The sequence below is a fragment of the Bacillus rossius genome, chromosome 18 (assembly GCF_032445375.1).
Source record: "Bacillus rossius redtenbacheri isolate Brsri chromosome 18, Brsri_v3, whole genome shotgun sequence".
NCBI classification, from domain to species: domain Eukaryota; kingdom Metazoa; phylum Arthropoda; class Insecta; order Phasmatodea; family Bacillidae; genus Bacillus; species Bacillus rossius.
Window position 1 is genome coordinate 10,856,493 of NC_086345.1, and position 26,623 is coordinate 10,883,115.

At 39.2% G+C, this 26,623-nt stretch overlaps 1 protein-coding gene across 8 annotated transcripts in view; it reads left to right on the plus strand.

The window, feature by feature from the left end:
* LOC134541313 (oocyte zinc finger protein XlCOF6-like) overlaps positions 1 to 26,623 on the plus strand; it is a 258,945-nt gene that overhangs the window by 201,539 nt on the left and 30,783 nt on the right. Inside the window, exons 1-2 of one of the 8 annotated variants that reach the window (XM_063384705.1) lie at positions 23,012 to 23,202; positions 25,206 to 25,289. The exons of 2 other annotated variants lie outside the window; for them this stretch is intronic. In XM_063384705.1, coding sequence (XP_063240775.1) covers positions 25,224 to 25,289 — 66 coding nt within the window. In that variant the 5' untranslated portion in view covers positions 23,012 to 23,202; positions 25,206 to 25,223. 5 more of the 8 variants (XM_063384709.1, XM_063384706.1, XM_063384707.1 and 2 more) reach the window with 5 other exon arrangements.

Here is a 26,623-nt window from a genome sequence, read left to right on the forward strand (position 1 = left end):
GGTGTGCGAGTTGCATTTCTAGTCAGACTACATACTGAAGGAAACAAGCTGTTTTGATTCTAGAACTGGCAAACATCTGACTGCTCCACTGGCACACCCAAGATTATGCAATGATGCCGTTCCAGAAATATTTCCCAACTGCCCTTCTTATTTGTCAGCACCTAGTCATAGTCGAGAAAGCCCTGAAATAAAAATAATTTGTTTGCAACAGGAGTTAGCACATGTTCAATTAAACTCAAACTTTTGTTATTTCATTTTTTGAACAGTCTGTCCACCTGGAATTTGAAAACATACATTTTAATTATTTCCCTGTAACTTGAAATTCTCAATTTGTGTATTCCATTACACCTCATGCCCATAAGATTCTTTTAGGAACCCAGGAAGAAATAATTTTGCCTCATTTTTACACAAAAAAAATTGCCCGTTCAACAATAATAACAAATTAAATTTTAATTTCTTGAAACACTACAAAGTAAGTATCAGTTACATACGAGAGAAGAGTACTTTTTCTCTGGTTGACTAAATTCACCTGAAACCGTATTATGATTACAAAGTGCACTTGTTTTTACGGTCATTATAGCCTTTTATCGTCGGATGAAGATGATGTTTACATTTAACCATTAAAACCAATTACTGCTAAAATATAAGTACTAATCACTATATACTCTGCTGGTATTGTAACAATGTACTGTGAATGATGTTCAAAGTTTGTTCTGTAACAGCAAAACTGTCTTCAGCAATTATGAAATGTAATAAAGTTACGTCTTGTTATAATATCGTTTATTATGTGTAGGTATGTTTTTATGTTATGTAGCTATATTCAGGCATAAACTGAAAGTCCATTTGGATATTTTTTTCGTAACCTAACTAAAACTAAGCGTATTTGTTTGGGAGGCATCTGGGTTAGGTAAGACTATAAGTGCGTTCTAAAATAATTCCAGTGGTAATTATTTTGCTTTATAAACATATTGTCAACATAAGTTTAAAAACAGCCAAAACAGTTTATGGATAATAAATGGAATGACAGAATTTTTTTTTAATTACTTCAGCAGAGTTCGTTTGTTTCGATGAGCTTAGTCAAACTGAACTAGCTTCTTCATTAAAATAAAGAAAATATAGTTTGCTTCGGTGGCCTGCTGTCGTGATAAAACAGTCTATAACTGTGTTTATTAACGAAACATGCACTGCTGTGAGTATAAACGTTTTTACAAAACATCCAAAGTATATTTTAAAAGCGCACGTTAGAAAATGTAATAAATAAAAAAATGACTATGTCTATAAACTTTAAGTCAATTTCTTAAAACCGTATTATAACACTCTGATACGTTTTTGTAATGGTTATCTTAGCCACGCATTTTCATTCTTAAAAATATCAGTTTTAATAACATTATACGATTAAATTTTAAATGATTGACGAATACGCTTTAAAGAAATGTGTCTAATACTATATTAGACAAGCTAAGATTATGTGTGTCGAAGATTTCCTCTTCGAGAAATTACTGATTTTGTACTCAGGATTTAAATCGCATGACTTAACTAGTTAAATTTTAATCCACAATTACTTTTAATTAATGTTATATGTGATGTCCATACAGTGAGACAGAATTATAAGAATATAAAATTAATAACATAACAGCGAAAAGCAGCTGAAACGCTGTGAAACAGGCGCGCCGTAGAGCGGAGTGAGGGACCACTCTTGATGTCACGCGCTTGAAAGCAGGCCTTGTGTCCCCAGAGGGTGTTGGCTGGGCCTCTCGGCCTCAATGTTTCCATTACAAATAACCATGCTGTCAGGGGCGCAACAACAGGGGGGAGAAGGGTATTTTGCCCCCCCCCCCCCCTGAAATCTTGAAGTGGGGGCAAATGGGGGCAAAGAAAGTGCTGTGTAATAAATTTTTAGATGATAAAAGTAGTATATAAAAGGGCATCCTGCGCCAGGCGTCAGGCTGTGGTGCCTGTGGTGCCGACCGCCATCTTGGATTTGTGACGTCACTGCTGCAAAAATTCCTCAAAATTCCTCAAAAATGACTCAAAATGACTCAAAATTTCCCGTTTTAAGAAAAAAAATTCCGTTTTCGAGGGAAAAATTCCCGTTTCAAGGAAAATTTCCCGTTTTAGTCCTCAAAAATCCCAGCGGCTGAAAATTCCTAAAACTGGCTTAAAACTCCTAAGAGATAGCCGCTTATAAGCCATTTCTAGGAATAAGGATACCATGACCGCCATCTTGGATTATGTCGTCACCGTTGCAATTTTCGTTACGGTCGCCATCTTGAAAATCTTTATTTATTCATCAAAAAATCAACTTATTTGAATTCTGTTTGATTATATCGATGTACGTCCTTGGTTCGATTCCCGGCGAGAGTAAACGGTCGATCCTTCCTCCATGAAAGCTACCTATACTGATCTACCACCAACAATACCAAGGTATATATCGTCAACCGGTATGACGTATTGTCCGACATCTTGTCTTCATCCGCTGGAGACCACCATCTTGTTTTCGTCTGCTACAGTGTGCCGATACCATGTTAGTATAATTATCTGGTCACCATACTTTTATCCTCAACTGTTGCTATTGAACATTGACCTTAGCCTTTGACCTTGACCTTGAAATTTGACCTTGATCTTGAAATTTGACCTAGACCTTGAAATTTGAACTTGACCTTGAAATTTGACCTTGGCCTTGAAATTTGACCTTGACCTTGAAATTTGACATTGACCTTGTCGAACATCATGAATCCAACATTTTATGTTCAGTACATGCTACCAGGAGCTACCGCCTGCTAGTGGTCTTAGACACCATCTTGTTTTCGTCTGCTGGAGGACACCATCTTGTGTGTACTCGTCTTACCATCTGGATAATTATATTCTAACCTGCTACAGTGCAGTAATCATTTATTACCGAGGTGCCCCCGCAATCTTGAAATTCGGCCGCCATCTTGAAATCATGTAATAATGTGGCTAGAAAAGCGGGAAAAATCCAAAATTCATCAAAAAATCACTCATTAACTTACATATTGATTCGATCCGCTCCAGTCCTTGGTTCGATAATCGATCGATGCAATAATGTTTAATTTTATGTAAAAAATAATAACTTCAATAAACCATGTTCATCGTTCTTAAAGAGACTTTAAATCCTCTACTACATTCATCCTATCAGACATCAAGACCAACATATTGGTAATTCATAATTTTAATGCTAGAGATTCGGGAAAAAGTTTAAAATTCATTAAATAAATTTGTAATCTATATACTGATTGATTAGATTGACTAAGGTCCTTGGTTCGATCCCTGGCCGATACAAAACAACTTTAATTTTAAAAAAGTACCAGAAAAGTGTAAGGTTCGAGAAATAAAACACCACAAAGTCTTTTACAAATATAATATTCATTACACAATTTCTATCCTACTACAGAATCACTTGCGAAAGCCAGTAATCTTATAAACATTTAGCCTTGCATAGACGTGCAACGACTACTTCTTAGCTCCAACAGCTCCAATTGCTCCAACAGCTCCAACAGCTCCAAATGCTCCAAACGGCCTCCAAATGCTTGTCAGCTCCAAATGGCTCCAAATGCTCCAAACGGCCTCCAAATGCTTGACAGCTCCAAATGACTCCAGCAGATCCAAATGCTCCAAATGCTCCAAATGGCTCCAACAGCTCCAAATGGCTCCAAATGCTCCAATCGGCCTCCAAATGTTTGACAGCTCCAAATGCTCCAAAAGGCTCCAACAGCTCCAATTGCACCAAATGGCTCCAACAGCTCCAAATGCTCCAAATGGCTCCAACAGCTCCAAATGTACAATATTCATTGTCTACAATATTCGTTGGCTACAATCTTCGTAGACTCCAATATTCGTTGACTCCAATATTCGTTGTATCCAATATTCATTGGCTCCAATTTTCGTTGACTCCAATATTCGTTGACTCCAATATTCGTTGGCTCCAATAATCATTTGCTTCAATATTCATTGGCTCCAATATTCATGGGCTCCAATATCAATTGGCTCCAAATGCTGTAAATGGCTCCAATAGCTCCAAATTCTCCAAAAGGCTCCAACAGCTCCAAATGCTACAAATGGCTCCAACAGCTCCAAATGCTCCAAATGGCTCCAACAGCTCCAAATGCTCCAATCGGCCTCCAAATGCTTGACAGCTCCAAATGACTCCAACAGCTCCAAATGCTCCAAATGGCTCCAACAGCTCCAAATGCTCCAAATGGCTCCAACAGCTCCAAATGCTCCAAAAGGCTCCAACAGCTCCAATTGCTCCAAATGGCTCCAACAGCTCCAAATGCTCCAATCGGCCTCCAAATGCTTAACAGCTCCAATTGACTCCAACAGCTCCAAATGCTCCAAATGCTCCAAATGGCTCCATCAGCTCCAAATGTTCAATATTCATTGTCTCCAATATTCGTTGGCTACAATTTTCGTAGGCTCCAATATTCGTTGGCTCTAATATTCGTTGTTTCCAATATTCATTGGCTCCAATTTTTGTTGGCTCCAATATTCGTTGACTCCAATATTCGTTGGCTCCAATAATCATTGGCTCCAATATTCGTTGGCTCCAATAATCATTGGCTCCAATATTCGTTGGCACCAATATCAATTGGCTCCAATTGCTCCAAATGCTCCAACAGGCTCCAAAAGTATCCATCAGTCTTTTGGCTCCAACAATTTTTTTGGCTCCAATATTCGTTGGCACCAATATTCATTGGCTCCATTATTCATTGACTCCAATATTCATTGGCTCCAATATTCATTGACTCCAATATTCACTGACTCCAATATCCATTGACTCCAATATCCATTGACTCCAATATTCATTGGCTCCAATAGTCATTGGCTCCAATAGACAATGGCTCCAATAGACATTGACTCCAATAGTCATTGACTCCAATATTCATTGGCTTCAACAGTCTTTGGCTCCAAAAGTCATTGGCTCCAACAGTATTTTGGTTCCAAAAGTCATTGGCTTCTAAAGTCATAGGTTCCAACTGCTTTTTGTCTCATCAGCGCCAAATATATTTGACTAGAATGCTACGAGGTCCCAAGACATCATGTCTACGCGACTACGAACCATGTGGTTACAAGACTACGTGACTACGAATCTTCAAGTTTACGAGACTGCGAGGCTACAGAGCTACGAAGCTTCTAGTACACAAGTTTACGTGACTGCGAGGATAGAGGTCTACAAGTCTGCATGAGTACTTGTCTACGAAGCTACTCGTCTACAAGGCTCCAGTTGCCGCATCTGTCTTCGAAGGAATTTTCTCTTTTGCTCCAACTGCTCCATTAGCATTATGTTATAAGATTACAAGGCTGCTTGCTTACGTAGCTTCAAGTCTACGAGACTACGACCCATGAGGTTACGAGACTATGTGATAACATGTCTTCAAGGTTACGTGATCGCGAGGCTATAGGACTACGAAGCTTCCAGAACGCATGGTCACTAGACTGCATGACTGATAGACCGCGTGGCTACGAAACGTCATGTCTCTAACTGACTACAATAGCACTGTTCAGTGGTGAGAGTTAATTTATCTTATGCAAAGGTACTTGGTGCAAGTAGTTCCGCTTTTCAACACCAGATGACTTCACGTGTTGCTTGCAGGTAAATAATATTTATTTCCTTTATGCGGGATGCGGGACACTCTCTATCAATCGCATAAGAAGGATGGCTTCGATAGTCTCCAAGGAGAAGGAAGTTCATCGTTCCTGCTAGTGCTTCTCAGATTTCTCACGGCCCGCCATCTTGGAATGCAGCGTCACGGTGGACATCTTGGATGGGTGTGACCTTGAACTTTGACCGAAACCGCAGGATTGATCGCAAGCATACGGATTAACCATCAAAATATTGATAAGAATAATCAGGAGCACACGGAGAAATCCACCATAATATTTACAATAATAATCGGAAGCACACGGAGAAAACCACCAAAAGGTTTTCTTTGATATTATAAAAATACAGAAAAAATATTTAATAAATAACAAATAAATTAATAAAAAAATTTAAATGCAAAACAAAATACAAAAAATACATAAACAGATTCTGCTAGCTTGTGAACTTCTCATTGTTGAGCAAAGATATAGTTCTAGTACAAGCCAGAATCTGTTTATGTATTTTTTGTATTTTGTTTTGCCATTTTAAATTTTTTATTAATTTATTTGTTATTTATTAAATATTTATCCGTGAGAAATCTGAGAAGCACTAGCAGGAACGATGAACTTCCTTCTCCTTGGAGACTATCGAAGCCATCCTTCTTATGCGATTGATAGTGAGTATCCCGCATCCCGCATAAAGGAAATAAATATTATTTACCTGCAAGCAACACGTGAAGTCATCTGGTGTTGAAAAGCGGAACTACTTGCACCAAGTACCTTTGCATGAGATAAATTAACTCTCACCACAGAACAGTGCTATTGTAGTCAGTTAGAGACATGACGTTTCGTAGCCACGCGGTCAATCAGTCCTGCAGTCTCGTGACCATGCGTTCTGGAAGCTTCGTAGTCCTATAGCCTCGCGATCACGTAACCTTGAAGACATGTTATCGCATAGTCTCGTAACCTCATGGGTCGTAGTCTCGTAGACTTGAAGCTACGTAAGCAAGCAGCCTTGTAATCTTATAACATAATGCTGATGGAGCAGTTGGAGAAAAAGAGAAAATTCCTTCGAAGACAGATGCGGCAACTGGAGCCATGTAGACGAGTAGCTTCGTAGACAAGTACTCATGCAGACTTGTAGACCTCTATCCTCGCAGACACGTAAACTTGTGTACTAGAAGCTTCGTAGCTCTGTAGCCTCGCAGTGTCGTAAACTTGAAGATTCGTAGTCACGTAGTCTTGTAACCACATGGTTCGTAGTCGCGTAGACATGATGTCTTGGGACCTCGTAGCATTCTAGTCAAATATATTTGGCGCTGATGAGACAAAAAGCAGTTGGAGCCTATGACTTTAGAAGCCAGTGACTTTTGGAGCCAAAATACTGTTGGAGCCAATGACTTTTGGAGCCAAAAGACTGTTGGAGCCAATGAATATTGGAGTCAATGACTATTGGAGTCAACGTCTATTGGAGCCATTGTCTATTGGAGCCAATGACTATTGGAGCCAATGAATATTGGAGTCAATGGATATTGGAGTCAATGAATATTGGAGTCAATGAATATTGGAGCCAATGAATATTGGAGTCAATGAATAATGGAGCCAATGAATATTGGTGCCAACGAATATTGGAGCCAAAAGACTGTTGGAGCCAAAAGACTGATGGATACTTTTGGAGCCTGTTGGAGCATTTGGAGCAATTGGAGCCAATTGATATTGGTGCCCATGAATATTGGAGCCAATGATTATTGGAGCCAACGAATATTGGAGTCAACGAATATTGGAGCCAACAAAAATTGGAGCCAATGAATATTGGAAACAACGAATATTGGAGCCAACGAATATTGTAGCCAACGAATATTAGAGACAATGAATATTGAACATTTGGAGCTGATGGAGCCATTTGGAGCATTTGGAGCTGTTGGAGTCAATTGGAGCTGTCATGCATTTGGAGGCCGATTGGATCATTTGGAGCCATTTGGAGCTGTTGGAGCCATTTGGAGCATTTGGAGCTGTTGGAGCCATTTGGAGCAATTGGAGCTGTTGGTGCCTTTTGGAGCATTTGGAGCTGTTGGAGCCATTTGGAGCATTTGGAGCTGTTGGAGCCATTTGGAGCATTTGGAGCATTTGGAGCTCTTGGAGTCATTTGGAGCAGTTGGAGCCATTTGGAGCATTTGGAGCATTTGGAGCTGTGGAGTCATTTGGAGCTGTCAAGCATTTGGAGGCCGATTGGAGCATTTGGAGCTGTTGGAGCCTTTTGGAGCATTTGGAGCTATTGGAGCCATTTACAGCATTTGGAGCCAATTGATATTGGAGCCCATGAATATTGGAACCAATGAATATTGGAGCCAATGATTATTGGAGCCAACGAATATTGGAGTCAACGAATATTGGAGCCAACGAAAGTTGGAGCCAATGAATATTGGAAACAACGAATATTGGAGCCAACGAAAATTGGAGCCAATGAATATTGTAGACAACGAATATTGGAGCCAACGAATATTGGAGTCTACGAAAATTGTAGCCAACGAATATTGTAGATATTGAATATTGTTAATTTGGAGCTGTTGGAGCGATTTGGAGCATTTGGAGCTGTTGGAGCCATTTGGTGCAATTGGAGCTGTTGGAGCTGTTGGAGCCATTTGTAGCAATTGGAGCTTTTGGAGACATTTGGAGCATTTGGAGCCATTTGGAGCATTTGGAGCTGTTGGAGCCTTTTGGAGCATTTGGAGCTGTTGGAGCCATTTACAGCATTTGGAGCCAATTGATATTGGAGCCCATGAATATTGGAGCCAATGAATATTGGAGCCAATGATTATTGGAGCCAACGAATATTGGAGTCAACGAATATTGGAGCCAACGAAAGTTGGAGCCAATGAATATTGGAAACAACGAATATTGGAGCCAACGAAAATTGGAGCCAATGAATATTGTAGACAACGAATATTGGAGCCAACGAATATTGGAGTCTACGAAAATTGTAGCCAACGAATATTGTAGATAATGAATATTGTTAATTTGGAGCTGTTGGAGCGATTTGGAGCATTTGGAGCTGTTGGAGCCATTTGGTGCAATTGGAGCTGTTGGAGCTGTTGGAGCCATTTGTAGCAATTGGAGCTTTTGGAGACATTTGGAGCATTTGGAGCCATTTGGAGCATTTGGAGCTGTTGGAGCCTTTTGGAGCATTTGGAGCTGTTGGAGCCATTTACAGCATTTGGAGCCAATTGATATTGGAGCCCATGAATATTGGAGCCAATGAATATTGGAGCCAATGATTATTGGAGCCAACGAATATTGGAGTCAACGAATATTGGAGCCAACGAAAATTGGAGCCAATGAATATTGGAAACAACGAATATTGGAGCCAACGAAAATTGGAGCCAATGAATATTGGAGCCAACGAATATTGGAGTCTACGAAAATTGTAGCCAACGAATATTGTAGATAATGAATATTGTTAATTTGGAGCTGTTGGAGCCATTTGGAGCATTTGGAGCTGTTGGAGCCATTTGGTGCAATTGGAGCTGTTGGAGCCTTTTGGAGCATTTGGAGCTGTTGGAGCTGTTGGAGCCATTTGGAGCAATTGGAGCTTTTGGAGACATTTGGAGCATTTGGAGCTATTTGGAGCATTTGGAGCTGTTGGAGCCATTTGGAGCATTTGGAGCTGTTGGAGTAATTTTGAGCTGTCAAGCATTTGGAGGCCGTTTGGAGCATTTGGAGCTGTTGGAGCCTTTTGGAGCATTTGGAGCTATTGGAGCCATTTACAGCATTTGGAGCCAATTGATATTGGAGCCCATGAATATTGGAGCCAATGAATATTGGAGCCAATGATTATTGGAGCCAACGAATATTGGAGTCAACGAATATTGGAGCCAACGAAAGTTGGAGCCAATGAATATTGGAAACAACGAATATTGGAGCCAACGAAAATTGGAGCCAATGAATATTGTAGACAACGAATATTGGAGCCAACGAATATTGGAGTCTACGAAAATTGTAGCCAACGAATATTGTAGATAATGAATATTGTTAATTTGGAGCTGTTGGAGCGATTTGGAGCATTTGGAGCTGTTGGAGCCATTTGGTGCAATTGGAGCTGTTGGAGCTGTTGGAGCTATTGGAGCCATTTACAGCATTTGGAGCCAATTGATATTGGAGCCCATGAATATTGGAGCCAATGAATATTGGAGCCAATGATTATTGGAGCCAACGAATATTGGAGTCAACGAATATTGGAGCCAACGAAAGTTGGAGCCAATGAATATTGGAAACAACGAATATTGGAGCCAACGAAAATTGGAGCCAATGAATATTGTATACAACGAATATTGGAGCCAACGAATATTGGAGTCTACGAAAATTGTAGCCAACGAATATTGTAGATAATGAATATTGTTAATTTGGAGCTGTTGGAGCCATTTGGAGCATTTGGAGCTGTTGGAGTCATTTGGTGCAATTGGAGCTGTTGGAGCCTTTTGGAGCATTTGGAGCTGTTGGAGCTGTTGGAGCCATTTGGAGCAATTGGAGCTTTTGGAGACATTTGGAGCATTTGGAGCTATTTGGAGCATTTGGAGCTGTTGGAGCCATTTGGAGCATTTGGAGCTGTTGGAGTAATTTTGAGCTGTCAAGCATTTGGAGGCCGTTTGGAGCATTTGGAGCTGTTGGAGCCTTTTGGAGCATTTGGAGCTATTGGAGCCATTTACAGCATTTGGAGCCAATTGATATTGGAGCCCATGAATATTGGAACCAATGAATATTGGAGCCAATGATTATTGGAGCCAACGAATATTGGAGTCAACGAATATTGGAGCCAACGAAAGTTGGAGCCAATGAATATTGGAAACAACGAATATTGGAGCCAACGAAAATTGGAGCCAATGAATATTGTAGACAACGAATATTGGAGCCAACGAATATTGGAGTCTACGAAAATTGTAGCCAACGAATATTGTAGATATTGAATATTGTTAATTTGGAGCTGTTGGAGCGATTTGGAGCATTTGGAGCTGTTGGAGCCATTTGGTGCAATTGGAGCTGTTGGAGCTGTTGGAGCCATTTGTAGCAATTGGAGCTTTTGGAGACATTTGGAGCATTTGGAGCCATTTGGAGCATTTGGAGCTGTTGGAGCCTTTTGGAGCATTTGGAGCTGTTGGAGCCATTTACAGCATTTGGAGCCAATTGATATTGGAGCCCATGAATATTGGAGCCAATGAATATTGGAGCCAATGATTATTGGAGCCAACGAATATTGGAGTCAACGAATATTGGAGCCAACGAAAGTTGGAGCCAATGAATATTGGAAACAACGAATATTGGAGCCAACGAAAATTGGAGCCAATGAATATTGTAGACAACGAATATTGGAGCCAACGAATATTGGAGTCTACGAAAATTGTAGCCAACGAATATTGTAGATAATGAATATTGTTAATTTGGAGCTGTTGGAGCGATTTGGAGCATTTGGAGCTGTTGGAGCCATTTGGTGCAATTGGAGCTGTTGGAGCTGTTGGAGCCATTTGTAGCAATTGGAGCTTTTGGAGACATTTGGAGCATTTGGAGCCATTTGGAGCATTTGGAGCTGTTGGAGCCTTTTGGAGCATTTGGAGCTGTTGGAGCCATTTACAGCATTTGGAGCCAATTGATATTGGAGCCCATGAATATTGGAGCCAATGAATATTGGAGCCAATGATTATTGGAGCCAACGAATATTGGAGTCAACGAATATTGGAGCCAACGAAAATTGGAGCCAATGAATATTGGAAACAACGAATATTGGAGCCAACGAAAATTGGAGCCAATGAATATTGGAGCCAACGAATATTGGAGTCTACGAAAATTGTAGCCAACGAATATTGTAGATAATGAATATTGTTAATTTGGAGCTGTTGGAGCCATTTGGAGCATTTGGAGCTGTTGGAGCCATTTGGTGCAATTGGAGCTGTTGGAGCCTTTTGGAGCATTTGGAGCTGTTGGAGCTGTTGGAGCCATTTGGAGCAATTGGAGCTTTTGGAGACATTTGGAGCATTTGGAGCTATTTGGAGCATTTGGAGCTGTTGGAGCCATTTGGAGCATTTGGAGCTGTTGGAGTAATTTTGAGCTGTCAAGCATTTGGAGGCCGTTTGGAGCATTTGGAGCTGTTGGAGCCTTTTGGAGCATTTGGAGCTATTGGAGCCATTTACAGCATTTGGAGCCAATTGATATTGGAGCCCATGAATATTGGAGCCAATGAATATTGGAGCCAATGATTATTGGAGCCAACGAATATTGGAGTCAACGAATATTGGAGCCAACGAAAGTTGGAGCCAATGAATATTGGAAACAACGAATATTGGAGCCAACGAAAATTGGAGCCAATGAATATTGTAGACAACGAATATTGGAGCCAACGAATATTGGAGTCTACGAAAATTGTAGCCAACGAATATTGTAGATAATGAATATTGTTAATTTGGAGCTGTTGGAGCGATTTGGAGCATTTGGAGCTGTTGGAGCCATTTGGTGCAATTGGAGCTGTTGGAGCTGTTGGAGCTATTGGAGCCATTTACAGCATTTGGAGCCAATTGATATTGGAGCCCATGAATATTGGAGCCAATGAATATTGGAGCCAATGATTATTGGAGCCAACGAATATTGGAGTCAACGAATATTGGAGCCAACGAAAGTTGGAGCCAATGAATATTGGAAACAACGAATATTGGAGCCAACGAAAATTGGAGCCAATGAATATTGTATACAACGAATATTGGAGCCAACGAATATTGGAGTCTACGAAAATTGTAGCCAACGAATATTGTAGATAATGAATATTGTTAATTTGGAGCTGTTGGAGCCATTTGGAGCATTTGGAGCTGTTGGAGTCATTTGGTGCAATTGGAGCTGTTGGAGCCTTTTGGAGCATTTGGAGCTGTTGGAGCTGTTGGAGCCATTTGGAGCAATTGGAGCTTTTGGAGACATTTGGAGCATTTGGAGCTATTTGGAGCATTTGGAGCTGTTGGAGCCATTTGGAGCATTTGGAGCTGTTGGAGTAATTTTGAGCTGTCAAGCATTTGGAGGCCGTTTGGAGCATTTGGAGCTGTTGGAGCCTTTTGGAGCATTTGGAGCTATTGGAGCCATTTACAGCATTTGGAGCCAATTGATATTGGAGCCCATGAATATTGGAGCCAATGAATATTGGAGCCAATGATTATTGGAGCCAACGAATATTGGAGTCAACGAATATTGGAGCCAACGAAAGTTGGAGCCAATGAATATTGGAAACAACGAATATTGGAGCCAACGAAAATTGGAGCCAATGAATATTGTAGACAACGAATATTGGAGCCAACGAATATTGGAGTCTACGAAAATTGTAGCCAACGAATATTGTAGATAATGAATATTGTTAATTTGGAGCTGTTGGAGCGATTTAGAGCATTTGGAGCTGTTGGAGCCATTTGGTGCAATTGGAGCTGTTGGAGCTGTTGGAGCTATTTGTAGCAATTGGAGCTTTTGGAGACATTTGGAGCATTTGGAGCCATTTGGAGCATTTGGAGCTGTTGGAGCCTTTTGGAGCATTTGGAGCTGTTGGAGCCATTTACAGCATTTGGAGCCAATTGATATTGGAGCCCATGAATATTGGAGCCAATGAATATTGGAGCCAATGATTATTGGAGCCAACGAATATTGGAGTCAACGAATATTGGAGCCAACGAAAATTAGAGCCAATGAATATTGGAAACAACGAATATTGGAGCCAACGAAAATTGGAGCCAATGAATATTGTAGACAACGAATATTGGAGCCAACGAATATTGGAGTCTACGAAAATTGTAGCCAACGAATATTGTAGATAATGAATATTGTTAATTTGGAGCTGTTGGAGCCATTTGGAGCATTTGGAGCTGTTGGAGCCATTTGGTGCAATTGGAGCTGTTGGAGCCTTTTGGAGCATTTGGAGCTGTTGGAGCTGTTGGAGCCATTTGGAGCAATTGGAGCTTTTGGAGACATTTGGAGCATTTGGAGCTATTTGGAGCATTTGGAGCTGTTGGAGCCATTTGGAGCATTTGGAGCTGTTGGAGTAATTTTGATCTGTCAAGCATTTGAAGGCCGTTTGGAGCATTTGGAGCCATTTGGAGCTGTTGGAGCCATTTGGAGCATTTGGAGCATTTGGAGCTGCTGGAGTCATTTGGAGCTGTCAAGCATTTGGAGGCCGTTTGAAGCATTTGGAGCCATTTGGAGCTGTTGGAGCCATTTGGAGCTGACAAGCATTTGGAGGCCGTTTGGAGCATTTGGAGCTGTTGGAGCTGTTGGAGCAATTGGAGCTGTTGGAGCTAAGAAGTAGTCGTTGCACGTCTATGCAAGGTAAATGTTTATAAGATTACTGGCTTTCGCAAGTGATTCTGTAGTAGGATAGAAATTGTGTAATGAATATTATGTTTGTAAAAGACTTTGTGGTGTTTTATTTCTCGAACCTCACTCATTTCTGGTACTTTTTTAAAATTAAAGTTGTTTTGTATCGGCCAGGGATCGAACCAAGGACCTTTGTCGATCTAATCAATCAGTATATAGATTACAAATTTATTTAATGAATTTTGAACTTTTTCCCGAATCTCTAGCATTAAAATTATGAATTACCAATATGTTGGACTTGATGTCTGATAGGATGAATGTAGTAGAGTATTTAAAGTCTCTTTAAGAACGATGAACATGGTTTATTGAAGTTATTATTTTTTACATAAAATTAAACATTATTGCATCGATCGATTATCGAACCAAGGACTGGAGCGGATCGAATCAATATGTAAGTTAATGAGTGATTTTTTGATGAATTTTGGATTTTTCCCGCTTTTCTATCCACATTATTACATGATTTCAAGATGGCGGCCGAATTTCAAGATGGCGGGGGCACCTCGGTAATAAATGATTACTGCACTGTAGCAGGTTAGAATAAAATTATCCAGATGGTAAGACGAGTACACACAAGATGGTGTCCTCCAGCAGACGAAAACAAGATGGTGTCTAAGACCACTAGCAGGCGGTAGCTCCTGGTAGCATGTACTGAACATAAAATGTTGGATCCATGATGGTCGACAAGAACAAGGTCAAAGTCAAATTTCAAGGTCAAGGTCAAATTTCAAGGTCAAGGTCAAATTTCAAGATAAAGGTCAAATTTCAAGATAAAGGTTAAATTTCAAGATCAAGGTAAAATTTCAAGGTCAAGGTAAAATTTCTAGGTCAAGGTCAAATTTAAAGGTCAAGATCAAAGGCTAAGGTCAATGTTCAATGTCAACAGTTGAGGACAAAAGTATGGTGACCAGATAGGCCTAATTATACTAACATGGTATCGGCACACTGTAGCAGACGAAAACAAGATGGTGGTCTCCAGAGGATGAAGACAAGATGTTGGACATGACGTCATACCGGTTGACGATATATACCTTGGTATTGTTGGTGGTAGATCAGTCTAGGTAGCTTTCATGGAGGAAGGATCGACTGTTTACTCTCGCCGGGAATCGAACCAAGGACGTACATCGATATAATCAAACAGAATTCAAATAAGTTGATTTTTTGATGAATAAATAAAGATTTTCAAGATGGCGACCGTAACGAAAATTGCAACGGTGACGATATAATCCAAGATGGCGGTCATGGTATCCTTATTCCTAGAAATGGCTTATAAGTGGCTATCTCTTAGGAGTTTTAAGCCAGTTTTAGGAATTTTCAGCCGCTGGGATTTTTGAGGACTAAAACGGGAAATTTTCCCTCGAAACGGGAATTTTCCCCTCGAAAACGGGAATTTTTTTCTTAAAACGGAAAATTTGGAGTCATTTTGAGGAATTTTTGCCGCCGTGACGTCACAAATCCAAGATGGCGGTCGCCACCACAGGCACCACAGCCTGACGCCTGGCGCAGGATGCCCTTTTATATACTACTTATAAAACTGCTTAAATAGCACCATTTTCCACCTTTAAATAAAAATTTTCCCGGGGGAGGACCCCCAGACCCCCAGCTTCAATAGGGGGGATAGATGATTCTTTATAAAAAGGTATATTGCCCACCCTTTGGAAATTTAGTTGTTGCGCCCCTGCATGCTGTGTCTTTGTTTTTAGAGATAGAGTATCAGTCCCGTTGACTTTTTTTTAAAGAATTAAACTCAGTCAAGGGTGCAGTACAGCTGTTTAAGCGATTTAATTAATAGCCTGAAAACTATGATACTTTGAATATTATATCACATGATATCACCATCTTAAAATAAAAAATTAAAACTTTTGAAGCCATAGCACTGTTAAAGGTCTTCAAAATCTACAGCAATGTTTTTGTTTGACGCTATTATCACAAAAATTATGGAAATCGCGCAGTAATTTGTTTTGCATGTAAATGCCTATCCCGCGGCCGGAGTGAATTTGGTTGAAGCCCGGCCTTACTCGCGGACAATATATCACCCTGGGTTCAGCCTGGCAAACGTTGGGTACTGCAGCTAGTATTATATATAAACCATATGGACATTAATTATATTATATTTAAACTCCATTTAAAAATAGTTACAGGTAAAGGTGTATGTGACTGCGTACAGTGAAGTTTGCGTAAGAATTGGTGTGTAGTTAATTTTTAAAAGTTGTAATATGTTCACATTTCCCGTAATAGACGCTTGGGCACGAGTTTTAGGCCCTTGACAACGTTAATTTGACCGCTGGGCGGAAGGATACCAAACAAGATAAATAATATGATAGCACAGTGGTAGAGTCGACTATGCTTAATAATATACCGAAAGTTTGCCGCTGTAGACCTTGTGCGTATCACCGAAAATTTGCAGTTAAGCCCTAGATGACAGCGACTGACAGCAGTTCATTAAAATGCTTTCCATTTACGCACTATTTACCGTAGACTCTCGATAGCTTTATGAAAATAATCTTAAAACACTTATACATACATTTATAATGAATAAAGTTCTAAGTGTTAATATAAAAGGTAAGAAAAAAATTGTTTCATTAATGAAATAAGTTTTTTTACATCAGTCAAGGAAATAAAAATATTATTCACTTAAAAATAAAGGGTTTTACGAAAATATTTCTTGAACAAAAGTTGTTGCATAACTCTTAAGCTTAACAGCGACATATCTCTTAAAGGTCTAGCTTAATTTATTGGATCACTAGAGCCTTCCGAGCGTATCAATGTCGTCTACGCACTGCGACAGAGCCACATCCGCAAGCGCTGGGGCCACTTCCACTCCCACGAAATAGAAGAGTTTTAATCTTTGTAAAATTTGCTCCAAACTGAAATTTGAAACAGTAGTAACATACACGTTTTCTAGCAACATGTGAAATGTTTACCTCCGCAAACCTTGCGCGTAACACCGAAAACATGTAATTAAGTACTAAATAATACTTTATTGGCAATTTAACAATATAGCACTCCTTAAACGTAATTAATATAGTAGAAATTCATAATAGCAAACCAAAACTAACTCAAAACATTAATCTCTATGATTAAATTTAAAAACCTTTCACTACGTTTGACCAAATATGCTATGTATTCAATAATATTAGGAGAGAGGTGTTATGCAAAAAAATGGCACAAATGGAGATACGCATGAAAAGCCCGATGTGAAAACATTAAATAAAAGTAGTTGCAAAGTTCTTAAGCTTTACATTAGTTTATTTGTTGAGAGTCTGGTACAATTTGTCTGACCGCCGAAGCGATCCGAGCCGCGTAGTGTGTACTACTGCGAGGTTGCCGAAGTTGGCTCGGGTCGGGACGAATTTCGCTGTTAAGAAACAAAGGTTTTTAATACATGGAAAATTATCCCAAAGATGAAACTTTGTACAGTTGTAGAATGACCGTTTCTTAGTAACATGTAAACAGGGCCGCAACTAGGGGGGGCAAGCGGGGCATACGCCCCGGGCGCAAAGCTGTGGGGGCGCCGAAATCGCTTGCATTGTAATTCCTACTACAACTGGTAACTGGTAAAATGTTTTTTAACTTGCATGCCAGAATGTCTAATTTGATTTACAATATAACGTCTCAACATATTTATTTTAAAATACTCTGAGAAGAATGTTAAGTTCATCATTAACATAAAAAATTGTAAAGAGAGAAGTTATAAAGTTTTAATGCGTCCTCTATACAAATACAGTACAATGTTGTCAGAGAGGGTCGTACCACTGGCTGTGAGGAAGCAGTGGCGATGTAATAGTGAATGCCTTAAAATCCCGGTTTCAGGCTCTTCAAGCAATTAATGACAAGTTTAGCTTTTTAAATGGGAATAACATCTACAAAATGGAAGTTAAAGATTTGAAGACTGCAGCCAAATGGTTGTCTGAAACATACAAAGATGACATCAATGGAGAAGAAATAGCTCAAGAAATGGAAAGTTTTAAACATCACGCCTTGGCAGTTGATGACACTATGAAAACAGCATCTGCAGCGACCCTCTTGAAGCTCATTCACGAACACAGACTTGAAGAAGGATATCCAAACCTGACCACAGCCCTTAAGATATTTCTTACTCTTCCTGTAACAGTTTCTTCAGGCGAAAGAAGTTTCAGCAAATTGAAAATTTTAAAAAAATATTTTATAAATAGTATGAGGCAAGACAGACAGTCGAATTTGAGCATTATTACCATAGAACACAAGAGAGCATCCTCTATTTGCTATGATGATATTACCAAAATCTTTGCTGCAAAAAGGTCTCGCAAGTTGAATTTGAATCTTTAAAAAACATTTATGACGACAATTTAATGAACAAGTCTAGTGATTATACGGACTCCTTTATGGACATAGTGGGTTCATGCATGGAAGTTACAGTAGCACAGAAACTGTTACATGTATAGGTATGGAAAATGCTTAAATAGCACCATTTTTCCGTGGGAGGGCCCCCGGACCACGGCTTTATTGGTGTGGTATGTGCAAAAAAAGAGGGGGGGGGGGGGGGGGCCGCATGAATCCATTCATGCCCCGGGTGCCAGAGACTCTAGTTGCGGCCCTGCATGTAAAAATTTTACCGATGTAACCCCTGTGATCACACCAATAACGAGCATTTAAGTCCTAAATGATAATTTCCCAAACGATCCACAAAATTGTGTTTCGTAAATAATTTAATAACTCCATAAATACTTTTTTTAAGTAGGCTCTCAGTATACAGCAAACTTGGTTTTTCTTCAAACGCCATACTGCTACGGTAATAGGAATATGAAATCACTACAGACAAGATTTTGTTCCGTTTACTATGGTGAAACCAGAGCTAACCGAGAAATGACCGAGCGTCCCGGAAAGTTGTGATATTTGACGATATTTGACTATATTGCGCGAGTAGCACACCCGTACGTGACTACAGAGAATGACTAGTTTCCTTAACCGTTAGGATTTCTGGGACGAACACCCTCTCACAGCTATGGTCATAAAATACGGTCAAACTCTTGCAAAAACATCCACCACCGCTCTTTGCCACTAGCAATCCAACGACGTCAGCTAGGCGCAGCACTCAAATACATTACTTATAAAAAAAACTAAATATGTAATGCTACCTATACATTTTACAACACAACTCGTGTTTTATTTATTTTCTGAAAAAAAAAAAAGTAATACCTATTATTATAGGAATTATGTTATAAAAATGAAAAAAAAAACTCAGAGTACATTTACGATGTATCGTTTTATTAAATTTTTATGTAGTAAACTGATTTTAAAGAAGTAAATATATAATTTTTAATATTTTCGAATACAGGCTACATTAAAATTTTGCATTGTTCTGATCGAAAATAAAACGATATATCAGAAATAAAAAAATAAAAAAATAGTTGCTACAAAAATAATTTGTAATAATAAAATTGTTTTAACAGAATAAATCCATGCATATATAAAACCAGAGGTCCTCTAGAGTTTTTCATTTACAAGTTCCAAGCAGAAATCGTTTATTGTTAATTTTATTGTATCAAAAAAATTCATATAAGAAAAAAATGCATAATCTCAATACATGTAACATAAATACACTCTATCATATGAATTAGCTATGTTTAAAGTAATCCCTAAGTAAGACCAAGTTGAATGAGTGTCGCAGTACGCAGTGTGTCGCAATGCCGCGCCGGCGCGGCGCGGCGGTGGCCGTGAGAGATCAGTACGGCCGCAGTACACTGCAACGCTCGGGCCGCTTTAATAAGCTAATAATTACGTTAGACTCTTTATAAATATACTGTCTTAAAGCTAAAGGTATAACCATACACATTTATTTGGACATTTTTCGCATTGGGCTCTTCAAATTGGTGTATATCGTATTTTTATCTGGGTGGCAAAGATAAAAAAAAAGTCATGAATTAATCGCTTAGTATCATATCTTTAATATTAATAATTTATGCTTTTTACAACATTAATTGCTGCATTAGAGTCTCAAGATTATTTTGGTAATGTTATGGACAGTCTAATTTAAAAACTGTACAAATGGGTAGCATTTTAATGGACTGATGTAAGTCGCTGTCATCTAGGACTTAAATGCAAATTTTCGGTGATACGCACAAGGTATACAGCCGTAAACTTTCGGTATGTTATTTTATTAAGCATAGTCAACTCTACCGACTTGCAGCTGGCTTTTTGTAAAATGATGTACAATAATGATTATTGACAGAACAATATAAGCATTACGTGTTCTTCCGCCTGTATCAGCAGCAGTGTTGCACTGATTGTACAAAATTTATTTTACTCTTCAGACAACTAATGGCAGTCTTGAAATTTTCTGCAAATTTGCAGCAAAACCAATTTGATAGTATAATAATTTCAATCAGACTTACTACAAGCATATGAAAGCACACTTGTTATAAGCTTGTTGCAAGCACTTCACTACTAGCTTGCTGCATAGCAAGCATCTCATGACATCTAGTGGCAAGCCACTGACAGCTTGGCATGGTAAGTTTGTTGCAAGCTGGTCATGGCAAACCAGCTGCGAGCTTGTCAAGGCAATAAGCCTGCTGCAAGCTTGTCATGGCAAACCAGCTGCAAGCTTGTCAAGGCAAACCAGCTGCAAGCTTGTCATGGCAAACCTAATGCAAGCTTGTCACGGCAAACCAGCTGCAAGCTTGTCATGGCAAACCAGCTGCAAGCTTGTCATGGCAAACCTAATGCAAGCTTGTCACAGCAAACCAGCTGCAAGCTTGTCATCGCAAACCAGCTGCAAGCTTTTCATGGCAAACCAGCAGCAAAAATGTCATGGCAAACCAGCTGCAAGCTTGTCGCGGCAAGCCTGCTGCAAGCTTGTCGCGGCAAGCCAGCTGCAAGCTTGTAGCGGCAAGCCTGCTGCAAGCTTGTCATGGCAAACCTAATGCAAGCTTGTCACGGCAAACCAGCTGCAAGCTTGTCATGGCAAACCTAATGCAAGCTTGTCACGGCAAACCAGCTGCAAGCTTGTCATGGCAAACCAGCTGCAAGCTTGTCATGGCAAACCAGCTGCAAGCTTGTCATGGCAAACCTAATGCAAGCTTGTCACAGCAAACCAGCTGCAAGCTTGTCATCGCAAACCAGCTGCAAGCTTGTCATGGCAAACCAGCACCAAAAATGTAATGGCAAACCAGCTACAAGCTTGTCGCGGCAAGCTTGCTGCAAGCTTGTCACGATAAGCCAGCTGCAATTTTGTCAAGGCAAGCCTGCTGCAAGCTTGTCATGGCAACCAGCTGCAAGCTTGTCGCGGCAAGCCTGATGCAAGCTTGATTCAATCACATTATGGCAAGCTTGCTGCAAGCTTATCATGGCAGGCTTGCTGCTGCAAGCTTGTCAAGTGTAAACTAGTTAGCTTGAATCAAGCTTGATTCAAGCTAACACACTTGCCATGGCAAGCTTGATTCAAGCTTGTAGGCTTGTCATGACTCATGGCAAGCTTGATTCAAGCTCGATTCAAGTCTATTTTACTATCTGGGTAGTTAGTGGCTTGACCTAATCATCACCTCTAATTCTAACAAAGTTGTGTGCCATGGGTATCTCCCTGCACCGGGTCTATCACGCCACAATTTATTTACCATGCTTTTCCATTCGCGCACCTAAGTTTCTAGCTACAGAAATATCAAAATTTTTTCAAACTGATTTGCTTAACAAAGTGGTCTAGTTATTCTTATAAACCCGGCGTGTGGTGCGTCCTCCGTCTGCACAGATGACACCGGCATCTTGTTATTGATGGCTCGAGGGGATACTTGCTTTCAGAAAATATATAAGGGAGCTATTAAACGCGTCGATGAAGTGTCAAATACAGTTTTTGAATCCTAGCATGTTCTAAGAAACAGTTGTATCCAAGATGTACGCAAGGCTAAATTGCTTACACCAGCCGGCTCACGGCTCAAATAAGGCGTGATTTAAGAAATAATGTTAATGCAAACAAAGCTCCAACTGCGAAAAATGTATTAACTCTAACGATTGCAATTCTCATTTCCTAATAAATTTCATTCCTGTGGCACCTAACATCCAAAATAAGGCTACAAAAGTCATGTTCATAATTCAGAAAGTCAGTTGTAAAAAACATAATGATACGGTTCTTTTTAAGGCCCGTTCTACAATGGCACGGAAACGGAGACGGATCACGTAAACGGAGACGGATCTCACGGAACAGAGTTTCCACAATGGCACGCAGATGGAGACGGACCCGCACGGATTAGCTCGGCAATGCTGAGCTCTTCCGTTTACGTTGCTCCGTGCGACCAATAGACGCCGAGTATTTGGATTTGGTGGTAGTCATGTTTGTTTATGACATGTTCTAAATACGTTAACATTTGTTTGAAAAACTAACATTTTTAGTGTTCTTTATTAATTTGTCGTTAATTTTATATATTTTCAAATTCTGCCCGTAATTAGATTTTAAAAAATAATAATTTTTTATTATTATTTATTTATCTTGAAATGCACTCTCAGGCCCGTTCTACAATGGCACGGAAACGGAGACATCGAAAACGTAAACGGAGAAGGATCTCTCTGACATTTCATTGTCGCATCTGCTGCTTCCACAATGCACGGAAACGTTACAAATGGCAACTAATGAAAGTGCATTTCAAAATTAAAAAAATATGAATTTAACTAAAATATATATATATATATATATGTTTTAAAATATAAGTACGGGTACAGAGACTATTTTAGATTTTTGTATACAACATGTACAGAACCATGATTTAAATAAAGTACAGTCAATATTTAAGCCCAATTTCTTTGCTGTAAGCGTACTTTTTGGATTTAATAATAGTTCAAATTTATATCCAGATTTGTTGATGTATAATTATATTTTAATATTATCATTTATAGCAGGTTTTCTTAACATTAACTGTCAATTTATTATTTATGAACCAATTATTATTTCAGCTATAGGTATGTGACTTTTTTTGTATTTAAATTACGTGGAAATAAACCTGATACTAAGATTCTGTTAATGGCATTTATAATCCTACTATGAAAACGTTAATTTTGATGTTCTCTGCGACCCTTGCGAAACTCCGTGGATAGTATTTCAACTTCAAGTCAAACTCATAGCTTTTAGCTTCACTGCCAGGTGGCAGCATTGCTCAAACAGGATAAGCCTGCAGTCTACCGTCATTTTATATGAACTAGTTTTAAAATATCAGATTCGACAGAATTCCGGATCGGTATGGTTCTGGCGTACAGGTTAGTCACTGGAATTTAACCTAAAATATTTCGACACTTTTCCGTGTGCTATTTGTAGATGCTAATAACAAACAGAATAGTCACTACGCCGTTTCGACACAATTCCGTCATTCCTACGATTGTGCGGAATATATACTATTCCGTGTCGGTACAAATCCGGGCCACCTTTCAGAATTTATTTCGTAGACGGAATAGTCACTATTCCGTTCGATGAAAATCCGTTCTTCTACTTAGGGAATCCGGAATAGTCACTACGCCTGGTCGAAACAATTCAGTCGCCCCCCCTAGAAATGTCACAACGGATACCCTTGGAATGTCACATCTCGGATACATTCCGTGTATTTGAATTTTTCTATTATTTTTAATTGTTTAGGTAGGTAGTTTTTTTTCCAGGCAATGTCAAGGTAGCATTATTCGCTTTCAACACATACTCTATGGGAGAATGCGTTCTAGGTTCTGGTTCTATATCAAGTGCAATTTTTGATAATTCTAGCTGTTTGTTGTTTACTAAAGCTTAATATTAAAAAAAATTTAAGGTAAATTTTTTTCTGTTTTTACCAATAAATTTTTCTATAAAAAGCAATTTATATACCAATTCGGTTTACTTGTGAATAAGGAAATTCTCTACTCTTCTGGCGTTTAGACTTATATTTGTGCAGTTGTGAGGTGTTTACGGGTGGTATTTAGTTATTCCGAGACACACAAATGAGGCTGGTAAGGCTTATTGCCAAAAACTATTGGAATTCTGGGAATACTTAAAGTTTGTAGTTTACTGGTAATTTACCATTAAAATGAGTGAATACGCTAGTTAAGGTTTATAAAAACAGGGTAACGACTATGTTTGGGCGTTTGGGTAAGTAAGGTTTGGGTGTTTACAGTATAAATACTGTAAAAAACGATGGGACAAAGTTTTGGACCTCGTCACAACCTGCTGACATGAAACATCCCTGTTTGTTTATAAACCAGCTAGTTTGAAGTAAACAGTAGGCTGATGATGACATTCAGGGCAAACTCGCGTAGAAGATAGTAAAGGCTAGGTAATGTTATGTCATGAATTAAAAGAATTTCGATACCTTTTTTCTAACACTAAAAATAGTTCCTCGATTTGATACCTTTAAAACAGCATTTCTAAATTCCTACTTGTTTCTGAGAAACCACAGTATATAACTTAAATTATGATTCCTGTGCATTGATGCACCTGCATTGATGCACATCCATATCAATAGGCAAACCTGACATTCACAGCAGTCCATTTCAAGGCTGCGTTCATCTATGTTGGGTGTAAATATTACAAATTTGTGATGTGATAGTGGTCAATTTGGTTAGGTTGGTTACATTAAAAATACTTAAAAATATTTTTATGGTTTGTTAGGTTAAGTATAGCTACATTAAAAATACTGTAACTATTTTAATGGTTGCTTAGGTATTACCAAGTAGTGTAGCAACCATCTCACACCAGTCCATTCCAAGGCCGTTACAGTTCCGACATTCACCGAAGTTTCCTGCTTGCACGAACAACTTCTATAGCACATATTATAGGGTAGAAAGTGCATGAAACAACCATTCTTTAAACAACCATTCACTCACTACTATAAATATGTAATATATACTGCTCCGAAACACACAGACCGTACCATTTTCGGTATTTACTAAAAGCCGCAACTTAAGAATATTACCCGCAGCTATATTAAGAAACCTCAAAATAAATTTACATCATTATTGCAAGCACAATCAAGCCTTCTCTCTAAAACCTATAAATGGTTAATATTTCAGAAACCAGTCAGAATTTTAAAATACTCTTTTTTAAGGAAAATACAGGAACGTTTGTTCTAGAACACTATTTTCTGATTAATTTTTTTTTTGCTGTGTAAACATCTTAGCTCTTGTCTCTCTGGTTAAATGCCCAGCAGAAAGTAACATGTTATATCTCTGGCCTTGTAACAGGTAAATGTCATTCTTCTGAGGCCACTACTGCTATTTGTGATGCCTTTTATTTCTTCCAGGCAGCGAATGAAGACTTGATGGTGAAGCAGGAGCCCAGTGAGATAGTTTTCCCTCTAATCAAGGAGGAGTCGGTGAATGAACAGGTGAGTAGACTTGAGTGAACAGGACTGTGAACTACAGATGGTTTCAAACCCGGTCCTCAGTCCTCTGTTGTTTATGTTCTCAGCAGTTAAACAAGAACCAAGAACTAAGAACTAATTTAGAACCTTGGAAATCATAGCAGCCAAATATTTCCCAGATAAAATACAGTAACTTGTGATAAAACATTATTGTGGGGGACAACTTGCATCTGCTTTATGCCTTAATCCCCATTTTATCAAGAATTTAACCCAACCAATTACGAAAAAAAAATTATTGAAGCTTTAGTGGGAGGGTAAAGCATGGAATGTATCTGATGCAAGTACGAGTGACATACACTTCTGGCTTTCCTTCAAGACACCAGTTAGAACACAGTCTGCACCTGTGTGACCCGTGACAGTAATGGTTAATGAAGCTTCTTTTTCCTCCTTGCGCTAGCTCACCCCGCTCAGATGGGAAGAGAATACTGGCACGAAGTGTCCGGACATAAACAAAATAATTTTTAGAGTATCAGCTGGAACTTGTTTTGTAAATATCTCACTCTATTAAAGCGATTATCTTTTAGTTGCAACATATACCCGTGGAAGAGATAACACGGCCTGAACCATTGGCGGATCCAGAGTGGGAGCAATAGCGGCATGCCCCCTGCACCCCCGCTCTCCTGAACCCTGAATAATTTATGATTTTCCTAAGCATTGTTTTCCAAAATCGCCAAAGTATTATTTTACTGCAGTGCTATATATAATTGGTAGGACGTTTTTGAACCCGAAATCAAATGCGCACGATGTAATAAGAACTACAAAATTATTATTCAGCTTCCAACCCACTGAAAAAAAATAGAGCAGCAAGCTAATTAAGACCATACTAAACTTACTGTTCGGTATTTCGATTCTAAATAAAGTAAAATTATTTGGCCCCTCCTTGAGTCTCATTCCGGATCCGCCCTTGGACTGAACTTACTTGAAATTTGATTTGAATTGAATTACCAGATTTAGTCGTGTAAAGCCCCCCTGTTTTTTCCAAATTTTCGACTCAAAAAAGGGGAGGGGGCCTATACGCGAATTTGGAGGAAAAAATAGATTTTTCTTTTTTTCAGGTATGAAAAACTAACATTTCATAAAAGCAAAATGAAATACCGCCACAACTTATTTAAACGCCAATTAAATTTTGATTAAATGAAACAGCTGGCGGAACGACTGGCAAGTAGCGCTTGCTGACTAGGTAGGTACCTGCTCCACCTACTTCCCTTCCTCCTTCACTTCCCCTCTTCTTCCCCTCTTCTTCCCCTCTTCTTCTCCGACAACACTGTATAATAATTTAGATTTGTCTACTTCTTGTG